This window comes from Bubalus bubalis, chromosome 8 (assembly GCF_019923935.1).
Source record: "Bubalus bubalis isolate 160015118507 breed Murrah chromosome 8, NDDB_SH_1, whole genome shotgun sequence".
NCBI lineage: Eukaryota > Metazoa > Chordata > Mammalia > Artiodactyla > Bovidae > Bubalus > Bubalus bubalis.
In genome coordinates this window covers 107,144,538-107,158,911 of record NC_059164.1, presented here as the reverse complement: position 1 = coordinate 107,158,911, position 14,374 = coordinate 107,144,538, and the positions used below count along the sequence as shown (strand labels likewise).

Genomic DNA, 14,374 nt, shown 5'->3' with positions numbered 1-14,374 from the left:
TAGGCTCCAGTTTCATCCACCTCATTAGAACTGATTCAAATGTATTCTTTTTAATGGCTGAATAATACTCCATTGTGTATATGTACCACAGCTTTCTTATCCATTCATCTGCTGATGGACATCTAGGTTGCTTCCATGTCCTGGCTATTATAAACAGTGCTGCGATGAACATTGGGGTACTCGTGTCTCTTTCCCTTCTGGTTTTCTCAGTGTGTATGCCCAGCAGTGGGATTGCTGGATCATAAGGCATGTCTATTTCCAGTTTTTTAAGGAATCTCCACTAGTGGCTTTTAATTGATAAAATAAATATCCAAGTCAAGGATGAACCTATCTTCAGAAAGTCATCAAAGTCTTGGAATTGTAATTCATGGAGAATGACAATTGTAAAATATTTTTATTAAGTGTATTTCTGGAGTAATTATGTGTTGAAAGATCAAAAGTTCAATGTATCATTTGGAATACTAAAAAATGAGAATTTAAAGCAGAATTTGCTTACTGATCACTGCGCAAGAAAGAGAAAGTTTACTTAGTAGATACTGCTATTTGATTATGAGAATTGTGACCTATTTGGCACAATTTCTTCTAAATTTGGGCTTCCCAGGTGGCTCAGATGGCAAAGAAACTGCCTGCAATGCAGGAGATGACGGTTCAATCCCTGGGTTGGGAAGAACACCTAGAGAAGGGAATGGCTACCTACTCCAGCATTCTTGCATGGAGAATTCCACCATGTATGATAAACATGCCAAAAATACATTGCCAGGTGTGACAAGTTCTCATATGCAAAGTAGACATGTTCAAGTTATCATACAATTGTGCTCATTCCACATGCTTGCAAAGTAATGCTCAAAATACTTAAAGCTAGGCCTTAACAGTATGTGAACCGAGAACATCCAGATGAACAACCTGGATTTAGAAGTGGCAGAGGAACCAGAGATCAAATTGTCAACATCTGTTGGATTACAGAAAAAGCAAGGGAATTCAAGAAAAACATCTACTTCTGCTTCATTGTCTATGCTAATGCCTTTGACTGTGTGGATCACAACAAACTGTGGGAAATTTTTCAAGAGATGGGAATGCCTCCTGACCTGCCTCCTGAGAAAACTGTTGCAGGTCAAGAAGCAACAGTTAGAACCAGATATGGAAAAATGGACTGGTTCCAAACTGGGAAAGGAGTACCTTAAGGCTGTATATTGTCATCCTGTTTATTTAACATACATGAAGAGTACATCATGCAAAATGCCAGGCTGGGTGAAGCACAAGCCAGAATCAAGATTGCTGGGAGAAATATCAATAACCACAGATATGCAGATGACACCACCCTTATGGCAGAAAGCCAAGAAGAACTAAAGAACCCTTTGATGAAAGTGAAAGGAGAGTGAACAAGCTGCCTTAAAACTCAACATTTAAAAAACTATGATCATGGCATCTGGCCCCATCACTTCATGGGAAATAGATGGGGAAATAGTAGAAACAGTGACAGACTTTATTTTCTTGGACTCCAAAATCACTGCAGATGGTGACTGCATCTATGAAATTAAAAGATGCTTTCTCCTTGGAAGAAAAGTTATGACGAACCTAGACAGTGTATTCAAAAGCAGGAACATTACTTTGCCGAAAAAGATCTGTATAGTCAAAGCTATGGTTTTTCCAGTAGTTATGTATGGATGTGAGAGTTGGACCATAAAGAAGGCTGAGTGCTGAAGAACTGATGCTTTTGAACTATAGTGTTGATGAGAGTCCCTTGGACTACAAGGAGATCAAAGGAGTCAATCCTAAAAGAAATCAGTCCTGAATATTCATTGGAAGGACTGATGCTGAAGCTGAAACTCCAGTACTTTGGACACCTGATTTGAAGAGCCAACTCATTGAAAAGACCCTGATGCTGGTAAAGATTGAAGGCAGGAGGAGAAGGGGATGACAGAGGACAAGATGGCATCACTGACTTGGGAGATGGTGAAGGACAGAGAATACTTGTTGCAGTCCATTGTATGCAAAGAGTCAGACATGACTGAGCAACTGAACAACATTCTAATTTTAGAAAATACCCTTCAGTATTATTGAAATGCATTAGCTCTGACTCCAGGCTTATTGAAGCATGATATTTCTTATTCATTTCTCACATTTTTGAAAGTAAAACTGGAGGATCTTGGATAATGGGTATAGGTAATTCTTTTCCTGAGAAGAAATATCCATCATTATAAAGGTTCAAATTGACATACACATTAAACATGATTATGTCATGAGTTATGTTAAAGTCAGTCAATTCTTCAGTGACCATAACCTCCTAGTGTAAAGTTTAAAAAATAAAATAAAATTAAAAAAAAAAAAAAAAGCAGAGACATTACTTTGCCGACAAAGGTCCGTCTAATCAAAGCTATGGTTTTTCCAGTAGTCATGTATGGATGTGAGAGTTGGAGTATAAAGAAAGCTGAGAGCTGAAGAATTGATGTTTTTGAACTGTAGTGTTGGAGAGGACTCTTGAGAGTCCCTTGGACTGCAAGAAGATCCAACCGGTCAATCCTAAAGGAAATTAGTCCTGAATATCATTGGAAGGACTGATGCTGAAGCTGAAACTCCAATAGTTTGGCCACCTGATGTGAAAAACTGACTCATTGGAAAAGACTGTGATGCTGGAAAAGATTGAAGGTGGGAGGAGACAGGGATGACAGAGGATGAGATGGTTGGATGGCGTCACTGACTCAATGCATATGAGTCTGAGTAAACTCCAGCTGTTGGTGATGGACAGGGAGGCCTGTGTGCTGCAGTTCATGGGGTCACAAAGAGTCAGACAGGACTGAGTGACTGAACTGAACTGAACCGAATGTAGCAAGTATTTTAATTACATTTATAAAGGAAGTAAAAAGTATTTAACATAGTCCTAAAAGAGTCTTTTCCCTCTGTGGCTGAGTTCAGAAAGCCACATGCATAGGTCACAGCCTGGGCAAGGAGGCTCTCATTTTCTTTGTTTCCTTTCATTAGTGCCAGCTCTGGCCTCCATCCTTAATCACATTATTGAAGTAATGTGGAGAAAGATGGAAACCAGGTCCAAGAGGGTCATGTTTACAGCTCAGGTAAGAAGAGCTCCCCATGACAGCATCTTTATTTGCCAATCCAGTTGCACTGAATACAAACTCTGGCTCAGAAAGATAGACACCCAGGACATAATCTTTCTCTCACCATAGCCCTCATCCTAATGCAATAATCCTTATCCCAAACCACTTATCAGGGCAGACAGATCTCAGCTATGCATGATGGTGTTAGGGGTAGGCTGTTACCTTAATAGTCTGCTTTAACCTTGAGACAATCCCACAGAAGGTAGACTGTTCCTTCTTCTAATAGCCCTGGTGGATCTGCCATGAGGTCATAAAGAGTTGGACAGGACTGATGCACAGAAGAACTGTACAAAAAAGATCTTCACAACCCAGATAATCACAATGGTGTGATCACTGACCTAGAGCCAGACATCCTGGAATGTGAAGTCAAGTGGGCCTTAGATAGCATCACTACGAACAAAGCTAGTGGAGGTGATAGAATTCCAGTTGAACTATTCCAAATCCTGAAAGATGATGCTGTGAAAGTGCTTCACTCAATATGCCAGCAAATTTGGAAAACTCAGCAGTGGCCACAGGACTGGAAAAGGTCAGTTTTCATTCCAATCCCAAAGAAAGGCAATGCCAAAGAATGCCCAAACTACCGCACAATTGCACTCATCTCACACGCTAGTAAAGTAATGCTTAAAATTCTCCAAGCCAGGCTTCAGCAATATATGAACCATGAACTTCCTGATGTTCAAGCTGGTTTTAGAAAAGGCAGAGGAACCAGAGATCAAATTGCCAACATCTGCTGGATCATGAAAAAAGCAAGAGAGTTCCAGAAAAACATCTATTTCTGCTTTATTGACTATGCCAAAGCCTTTTACTGTGTGGATCACAATCAACTGTGGAACATTCTGAAAGAGATGGGAATACCAGACCACCTGATCTGCCTCTTGAGAAATTTTTATGCAGGTCAGGAAGCAACAGTTAGAACTGGACATGGAACAACAGACTGGTTCCAAATAGGAAAAGGAGTACGTCAAGGCTGTATATTGTCACCCTGTTTATTTAACTTCTATGCAGAGTACATCATGAGAAACGCTGGACTGGAAGAAGCACAAGCTGGAATCAAGATTGCCGGGAGAAATACCAATAACTTCAGATATGCAGATGACACCACCCTTATGGCAGAAAGCAAAGAAGAACTACAGAACCTCTTGATGAAAGTGAAAGAGGAGAGTGAAAAAGTTGGCTTAAAGCTTCAACATTCAGAAAACAAAGATCATGGCATCTGGTCCCATCACTTCATGGGAGATAGATGCGGAAACAGTGGAAACAGTGTCAGACTTTATTTTTTTGGGCTCCAAAATCACTGCAGATAGTGACTGCAGCCATGAAATTAAAAGACGCTTACTCCTTGGAAGGAAAGTTATGACTAACCTAGATAGCATATTGAAAAGCAGAGACATTACTTTGCCAACAAAGGTTCGTCTAGTCAAGGCTATGGTTTTTCCTGTGGTCATGTATGGATGTGAGAGTTGGACTGTGAAGACGGCTGAGTGCCGAAGAATTGATGCTTTTGAACTGTGGTGTTGGAGAAGACTCTTGAGAGTCCCTTGGACTGCAAGGAGATCCAACCAGTCCATTCTGAAGGAGATCAGCCCTGGGATTTCTTTGGAAGGAATGATACTAAAGCTGAAACTCCAGTACTTTGGCCACCTCATGTGAAGAGTTGACTCATTGGAAAAGACTCTAATGCTGGGAGGGATGGGGGCAAGAGGAGAAGGGGACGACAGAGGATGAGATGGCTGGATGGCATCACTGACTCGATGGACATGAGTCTGCGTGATCTCTGGGAGTTGGTGATGGACAGGGGGCTTGGACTGCAAGGGGATTCAACCAGTCATTCTAAAGGAGATCAGTCCTGGGTGTTCTTTGGAAGGAATGATGCTAAAGCTGAAACTCCAGTACTTTGGCCACCTGATGCAAAGAGTTGATTCATTGGAAAAGACTCTGATGCTGGGAGGGATTGGGGGCAGGAGGAAAAGGGGACGACAGAGGATGAGATGGCTGGATGGCATCACTGACTCGATGGACGTGAGTCTGGGTGAACTCCGGGAGTTGGTGATGGACAGGGAGGCCTGGCGTGCTGCGATTCATGGGGTCGCAAAGAGTCGGACACGACTGAGCAACTGAACTGAACTGAACTGATAGCTGATTTACAGTATTTTGCCAATCTCTGTTGTACAGCAAAGTGACTCAGTTACAGACACATAAATCCTTTTTTTAAATGTTGCTTTCCATTATGGTTTATCCCTGGGGATGGAATACAGTTCCTTGTGCTATATGCTGCTGCTGCTGCTGCTGCTGCTAAGTCGCTTCAGTCGTGTCTGACTCTGTGCGACCCCATAGACGGCAGCCCACCAGGCTCTGCTGTCCCTGGGATTCTCCATGCAAGAACACTGGAGTAGGTTGCCATTGCCTTCTCCATTGTGTGAAAGTGAAAAGTGAAAGTGAAGTCGCTCAGTTGCGTCTGACTCTAGCGACCCCATGGACTGCAGCCCACCAGGTTCCTCCATCCATGGGATTTTCTAGGCAAGAGTACTGAAGTGGCTTGCCATTGCCTTCTCCGCTTGTGCTATATTGTAGAACTTATTGCTTATCCATTCTAAATGTAATGTTTTAGATCTACCAAAGTTTGTATTTACCATCCGTTTGAAACAAACAATTCTCATGACTCTCTTGAGAATTTAGATTTTCTAAGGGGCCCCATTAATTATTACACCTTTCCTGAGAGAAAATATTTTCCTGAACATTCTCCCTGGAGGAAAACAGAGATTGCCTGTGTTTGACTGTCTGTGCAGGAAATATTCGAATGAAGGTCAGGAGAAGACATGTTATCACAGATTGTAAGAAGATTTTTCAAACATCTCAAAGGCTATAACATGAGGTAAATATCACAATTCATAGTACATAACAGTTGATTCTATATAGCTTTGCTAAAACACAATGAAACTAAAAAATGAAAAGCACTTCATCATTTAAAAAAATTGATAACCTGCACTTCATTAAAATAAAAAAAAAAGCTTTTGCTCTGTGAAAGACATTGTGAAAAAATATTAAACATTGAGCCAAAGATGAGAAAATCTGTTCACATGTTGGAAAAATGACTTGATTCCAAAATACACAAATAACCCTAAAACACAATAAGAAAATGAACAACTCAATTTAGAAATGGGTCAAGTCCCTAACAGACACTCCTTTAAAGAAAATATACAGATGGTAAATAAGCATATGAAATGATATTCCACATCCATGTCATCACGGAAATGCAAATTGAAATAAGACTGGGACATCTCTATAGATTTAGTAGAATGGCTACAATCCAAACATGGACAATATCAAACACTGTTTAGGATGTGGACCAACAGGAATCTTTATCCATTACTAAGGGAATTCATTTTCATTCACTGCAACCTGGTAGAGTCAGTTTGGAAGGCAGTTTAATAGTTTCTTAAAGTACTAAACATACTCTTACTATACGAACTACCAATCACCCTACTTGGTTTTCATTCATTCAAAGGAGGTGAAAATATGTCCACACAAACCCTAGAAACAAATGTTTATAGCAACATTATTCACAATTAATAATATCATATATGAAACGAGTCAGCAGTCCAGGTTCGATGCACGATACTGGATGCTTGGGGCTGGTGCACTGGGACGACCCAGAGGAATGGTACGGGGAGGGAGGGTTCAGGATGGGGAACACGTGTTTACCTGTGGCAGATTCATGTTGATGTATGGCAAAACCAATACAATATTGTAAAGTTAAAAAAAAAAACAAACAAACTTGGGAGTAACAATGATGTCCTTCAACAGGTGAATGGATAAACAAACTGTACACCAATACAATAATACTTTATCAGTCGTATTATTCAGTGATAAAAAGAAATGGCCTATTAAGTCCCCAAAATATGGAGAAACCTTAAATGAATATTGCTGTGTAAAAGAAGTCACATTGAAAATGCTATATACATTGGATGATTCCAACTATATGACATTCCGGAAAAGGTAAAACTATGGAGATATGGCTAATAGATGGGGAAACAATGGAAACTGTGAGAGACTTTATTTTTTGGGCTCAAAATATATGTTTGGGCTTAAAATATGTTTCAATATTTATATTGATAGCTGTTCAAGTTTGAACATTTTAAAGGTTCTACATACTTACTCCCTTTCCCACAAGTTTTGCCTTTTGGTATCATATTTTACAAGTTTTTTCACATCCCTTAATTGATTATTTTAATTATAGTTGATTTTATTTTTTTTTATTTTTTAACTTTACAATATTGTATTGGTTTTGCTATATATCAACATGAATCTGCCACAGGTATACACGTGTTCCCCATCCTGAACCCTCCTCCCTCCCTGTACCATCCCTCTGGGTCGTCCCAGTGCACCAGCCCCAAGCATCCAGTATCATGCATTGAACCTGGACTGGCGACTCGTTTCATATACGATATTATACATGTTTCAATGCCATTCTCCCAAATCATCCCACCCTCTCCCTCTCCCACAGAGTCCAAAAGACTGTTCTATACATCAGTGTCTCTTTTGCTTTCTAAATTCCATATATATGCGTTAGTATACTGTATTGGTGTTTTTCCTTCTGGCTTACTTCACTCTGTATAATAGGCTCCAGTTTCATCCACCTCATTAGAACTGATTCAAATGTATTCTTCTTAATGGCTGAGTAATACTCCATTGTGTATATGTACAGCTGATTTTATAGCTTTTGTCTCTCGAGTTTTACACTACCTTGTTTGAGTGGTTGATACACTGTCTTTACTGTGTATTTACGTCTATCAGGGAGATTTTTCATACATGTATTTTCTTATTTCTTGTTATGGTCTTTTTGTTTTCACTTGAAGGCCATTTAACATTTCTTATAAGGTTGGTTCAGTAGTGATGAACTCAGTTTTTGTTTGCCTCAGTTCAGTTCAGTTCAGTTCAGTTCAGTTGCTCAGTCGTGTCCGACTCTTTGCGACCCCATGAATCACGGCACGCCAGGCCTCCCTGTCTACCACCAACTCGCAGAGTTCACTCAGACTCATGTCCATCAAGTTGGTGATATAATCCAGCCATCTCATCCTCTGTTGTCCCCTTCTCCTCCTGCCCCCAATCCTACAAACTCTTTTCTTCAAATCAATGATAACCTTGCTGGGTAGAGGATCCTTGGTCATAGAGGTTTTTATTCAGCGCGTTATATAATGCCACTCCCTTCTGGCCTGCAAATTTTCTGCTGAAAAATCAACTGATAGCCTTATGGAGTTTCCTTTATATGTGACTCTTTGTTTTTCTCTTGTTGCCTTTGAGATTCTTTAAGTTTTGCTATTTTAATATTGATATGTCTTGGTGTATATTGCTCTGTGGTACCTGAACCTGTATATCTAGTTCCTTTAGGTTAGGGAATGTTTCAGCCATTATGTCATCAAGTACATTTTCTACCCCTTTCTCTCTTCACCTTCTGGGACTCCTATAATGCAAATGTTAGTATGGTTATTGTTGTTTCACAGGTCCCTTAAACTATCCTGATTTAATTATCTTTGTTTTTGTTCTGGTTGAGTGATTTCTCAATCAACCTTGCAGATCACTTATGCATCTATATTACCTAATCTATTTACTAATGTGCTGTTGATTCCTCCTAGTGTATTTTTTATTTCAGGCATTGTGTTCTTCAGCTCTGATTTGTATTTCTTATATTATTCTTTTTTTTTTTTTTTTTTTGTAAGTTCTCACAGTGTTCCTCTATTCTATTCCTGAGCTCAATGACCATTTTTATAGCCAGTGTTTGAATTCTTTTTTGGGGTAAGTATTTATCTCCATGTCATTAAGATTTCCTTTGGTTTTTCATCTTGTTCTCTCATTTGGAACATATTTCTTTGTCTTCTCATTTTGTTCGACTTTGTCTTTCAAATTAGGCAGAATCATTTCCTATCTCAGTCTTAAAGGCATGTCTTGTGTGGGAGACTCCTTATATAGTCTACATGTGCCCAGTGCCTTTGGGCAAGATCTGGAAGTGATGCAAATCTGGGCTGAGGCTTTTTTTAGGGCCTGCTGGGACCTCCACTTGTAGGGGTCAGAACTGGAGCCAGGGCTGGGTGGGGCTAGAGCTAGAGTCTGACATGGGCTGAGGCCCTTTTGAGGGCACATTGGGAGCCCTGCTTCAGTGAGCAGTGAGCTGATACAGGGGACTAGACCTAGGATTCGTTGTGGGCTGAGGCTTCTCCTGGGTCACAGTGAAATAACCATTTTGGTGGCTGTAGAGCTGGAGCCAGAGAGATTGGAGCCATTACCTGATAGCCACCAGTGTGGGCTTGTGGCCACTACCTTGACTGGGAGTGTGACCAAAGATGGAGTGGCTGGGGCTGGAGCCTGAGAAGAGCTGCTGCTTCTCCTGGGGGCAGGGGTATTGGTGGCCACTGCCTTAGTGGGATATATGGCCAGAGCCAGAGGGGCTAGAGCTACACTCCATGCTGGCTGGGAGGTGGGGCCCACCGGGGTGGTCTTGGCAAGCTGGCCATAGCAGCAGGTACTTTTCATCTTGCTGTTTCTGCACAGGACTTTGGAGGAAGCAAGTCCATGTGTACACCCATTAACAGGGAAATTTAGACTTCTAACAGCCCTTGGGCTCTCTCAGTTATAAGCCTCACTGGCTTCAAAACCAGCAAAAGCATTTTGTCTTGCTAGTGCTGGGCCCCAGGGCTTGGGTACCCAACATGGTGCTTGAACTCCTTGGTCCTTGGGGAGGATGCCTGTCTTGGGATAACCTCCTCCCCTTCCAGGATGCTCAATGGGTGTGTGGGTCCCAACCAGATTGCTTCTCTCCCTCTCCTATATGTTTGGTGTGGAATTATTTGTTCTTTTGTATTCATGATTGTACAAAAGTTGTTGTTCTACTTTAGTTCTCAAAGAGAGCTCTTTTATATGTAGTTTTAGCTTTAGTATATTCATGGGAGATATACTCAGGGTCTTACCACTCTTCTGTCTTGAACTTGTCTTCTAAAATTTTTAAATGTACACTTCAATGACATTGTCAATAACACTGTGTGGACCCATCATCAATATTCATCTCCAGAACTTTCCCACCTCAAACTGAGACTTTGTACCAATTAAACAATTTCTCTTTCTTGTCTCCCAGTCACTTGTAACCACTATTCTACTTCATGTTTCTAGGTATCTCTGAATATCCTACATATATCTCTTTTTATTTCAGTTTAGATAAGGGTTTGCCAATATTTTGAATTTCTCAGGATATCATTTCTTAGTTTCATTGACTTCTTTTTCTGCCAGTTGGCTGTTTTCTATTCTCTACTTTGCTTATATACATTCCAGTATTTATTACTTTCTTATTTATGCCATATTAGGGTTGATTTGTCTTCTATTTCTAGTTCAGATGTAAAGTGAGGGTGTTGATTTTCCATCTTTTCTCTTTTTAAAGGCATGAGGATATGTTACTGAAAACGAAGTCTGTAGTACTGTTTTTGCAGCCACACATTTTTGGCATGTTGTGTCTTGTTTTCATCAGTCTCCAACCAGTTCCTAATTTCTCACTTGAAGCCCTTTAATCAATTTTTCAACCCAGTCCAAGAATTTATGTTTGGTTCTTCTTATAGTTTTTATCTCTTTGTGATATTTTCATTTTGTTCATGTATCATTTGCTTTATTTGTTGTCTATATGTTTTATAGATTATTCAATATTGTTAAGATGATGATCCTGGATTTTCACCAGGTGACTCATATCTACATTTCATTAGGGATAGTTTCTTGAGATTTAGTTTGCTCCTTTAATTGGTCCATGTTTTCCCTGTTTCACTGTATATCTTGTGAACTTTAGCTGAGATGTGGGTGTTTGGAAAAACAGCTACTTCTCCCAGTCTATTGACTGACTTTGAGAAGGGGAAGATCTTCAGCAACAAGCTCCCCTAGAGACTCTGGGGACCTCCTCGCCTTGTCTGTGGATGCAGCTTCTCTGAATTGGTTTATGTATTTTCTCAGTTAAAGAGATTTGCCCATTTTTTTTTTTCCTGAAGCCTGTACAGACTTGCTCTACCTGGTGTTTGTCTGACATGCTACAATCTCTATATAGCTATAAAGAGTTGGAATGCTTGCGATGTTTCTCAGTGGCACCTACAAGGAATCCAGATTGGCATTCCCATCAGTGCTCTGAAACAAGGGAGACAACTAACTTCAGGCCACTCTCCAAAAAGCTACAAAATAGTCTCCATTGTCCATTTTTCTTTTTCCCTCTTGAAGAAGAGATGGGAGTTGGGAATTTTCTCCTGATCTGCACACATGGTGGTAGAAAGAGGAGGTAGCTATGGGAGGTAAGTGTCATCAATTTGCGTAAACACTTCACTTACTGTATCTCTTCTTGGCGTTGTGCTTGTCTGGAGTGCTGACACCTATTATCTGACTTCTGTTATTTTCACAAAGGAAATATGGCCTCTATATTCCCATCTTCATGGAGGAACAATGGCTTAGGGAATCTTACTCTGCCATCATGTTGATGTTCCTCTTGAGTAATTGTCATCATGAAATCGTGCATCTTCTTGGGAAATTTTCTTGAGTTTTTTATACCAGCAATCACATCTCACTGGGGGAAACATGCACTGAACCAAAACTATACTCTCCCTCACACTGTCCTTTTCTTCTGCAATACTCTGTGGAAGGCAGCCTTCACTTGAGCATTCCTTACACTGTAGACAAGAGGGTTCAGCAATGGGTTGAATAGAGTGTAAAACAGGAAAAGGATTTTCTTCTGTTCCTCTCGGTGGTTACTGTCAGGGGCCAAGTACACCATCATGGCTATGCCAAAGTAGAACCCAACCACACAGAGGTGGGAGGAGCAGGTGGAGAAGGCTTTCTTGCGGCCCTCCTTTGACTGGATCTTCAGGATTGCCCAGAGGATGTGCACATAGGAGACCAACATCAGGGAAAGGGGCCCAACTAAAATAAACACACCTTCAGCAAAGAGGAACATTTCATTGATCCAGATGTCACCACAGGTCACTTTGAGAACAGATTGAATCTCACAGAAAAAGTGGTTCACCTTCTGGGGCCCACAGAAAGGCAGCCTTAGAAACAGACTTACTTGTACTATGGCCAGGGAAAATCCACATGCCCAGCAAGCGATGGCCAGAAACGTGCAGACCCTCCAGTTCATGATGACCGTGTACTGCAGGGGATGGCAGATTGCCACAAACCTGTCATAGGACATCACCACCAAAATCAAACACTCTATTGAAGCAAAAGTCAAATTAAAAATCATCTGCAAAGTACATAAGACAAAGGAGATGTTTTTTGTGTGTTTCACTAGATTTGCCAGCAAATTGGGCAAATTGCTAGAAGCATAGGATATGTCAATGATGGCCAGATGAGACAGGAAGTAGTACATGGGGGTGTGCAGTCTAGGGTCAAGGCAGATGAGACCCAAGATCATGCCATTCGCCAGCAGGTTGAAGGTATATAACAGGGAGAAGGTACCAAACAGGACCAATTCCAAATCTTCATTGAGTTGGAATCCTACCAGGATGAATTCTGCAATCCATGATTGATTACCCTCCATTCCTAAAGACAGTCTGTCAAGGAGTGAAGTGTGACGGTAAGGTCACAGCTGGATAACAATGAAAATAGGAGTTATTTATCTGAAAGGAATGAAGAGGAAGCTGGTATGCTTATCCCTGCATTACTGATGTTTTTTCTAAGTTTCTTCGCCTTTTTTTTTTAATGTGAAGTAATCCAAAATTTCAGATAAGTATCAGGGACTATAAACTATACTACTGTATAGATTTTACCAAATTGTTTTTTCAATTTTGCCTTATCATTTATTTTCTCTGTGTGCACATAGTATTAATTTTCTGGAGACTACATAAGACTAATGGGAAACCTTATTCACCTATTGGCAATTTACATCTAAACCCTTTGGAATATTTTCTCTATAACATGTATACTTGCTAATGTATTCTCAGTATAATTACCGAAAACAGGAGATGTAACATTAACATGATTCACTACTTTAAATACAGTATTTCCTGCCCTTGTAGTCTAAGGTTCAAATTCAACATCACATATACTAATCATTTCTTCTAATTTTACATTCTTTGCATTTCTTGTCTTGATGGTGATATGTTTGAAGAGTATGAGTTCTTGTTTTGTAAAGTGTTTCTCAATGCATTTTTTCCATTTATTGTCCATGTTGTAATTCAGATTAAACATTTTTTAGCACAAAAAAGTGTCCTTCTTAATGCCCTCCATTAATACACAGATAATGATAATTTGTCCCAGTAACGTTGATGTTGTTGTGGATCATTGGCTAAGGTGGTGCCTCCACGTTATTTCCATTATAAAGTTTTTAATCCATAAAATTTTAAGTACTTTCTTTCTTCTGGCTTAACAAACTATCCTATACTCATTTTGTACATTTCCCACTTCAGCTTGGAAGCAATTATTTCACTTAAAAAATGTCTTCTTGTATTGAAGAATCATTAAAAATATCTGCTTATATTGGGTGTTTAATAATAATTTTTTATCATCACTTTTGCCACATTTCTGATATCCCCATGCAATAGGGATAAATATAATTTGGGACAGTATATAGATTGCTAAATGGATAATGGATTCTTACCTTGACTTGTTTAATCCTAACACATTTACTGACTTCTTTTGGAGAACAAAATCTATTTTACTAAGTTAACATTACATCATAAAGAGTGATCTCAATCTTATACAGTAGTTTTTTTGGCAATGTAGATTTAGTATCCTCAAATCATAGTAATTATCCTGCTAACCATTTTTGATTTTCTTGGTTTTCAGGTAATTATAGTCTTTTGGAAATTTTAGACCTATAAATTAATGTTTCAATCATCTGGTTTACACTATGGGTAAAGAGGCATCTACATCATATGAGATTCTAGCATCAAGTTTTCTAAGTATCTTAGAGAAACATAAAAATTCATAAAACATTGAAGAGAAAATACATATGTGAAATATATGTCCAAAGCTGATGATTGTTAATAATTTCTATAAACAATTTTCCATTTTTCACTGTACCTATATTTTCACATATATATTTAAAATTATATGAACAATACTGTGTATCTCAGTTCAGTTCAGTTCAGTCCAGTCACTCAGTCGTGTCCGACTCTTTGCGACCCCATGAATCGCAGCACGCTAGGCCTCCCTGTCCATCACCAGCTTCCGGAGTTCACCCAAACTCATGTCCATCAAGTTGGTGATGCCATCCAGCCATCTTATCCTCTGTCTTCTTTAATTTA

General features: G+C 39.7%; 1 protein-coding gene across 1 annotated transcript; it reads right to left on the bottom strand.

Moving 5' to 3' along the window:
* Window positions 1–11,733: 11,733 nt before the first annotated feature.
* Window positions 11,734–12,956, bottom strand: LOC102406983 (olfactory receptor 2A2-like). The gene has a single exon (XM_006073344.4). The coding sequence runs from the start codon at window positions 12,664–12,666 to the stop codon at window positions 11,734–11,736; it is 933 nt and encodes a 310-aa protein (XP_006073406.3). The 5' UTR covers window positions 12,667–12,956.
* Between the last annotated feature and the right edge of the window lie 1,418 nt (window positions 12,957–14,374).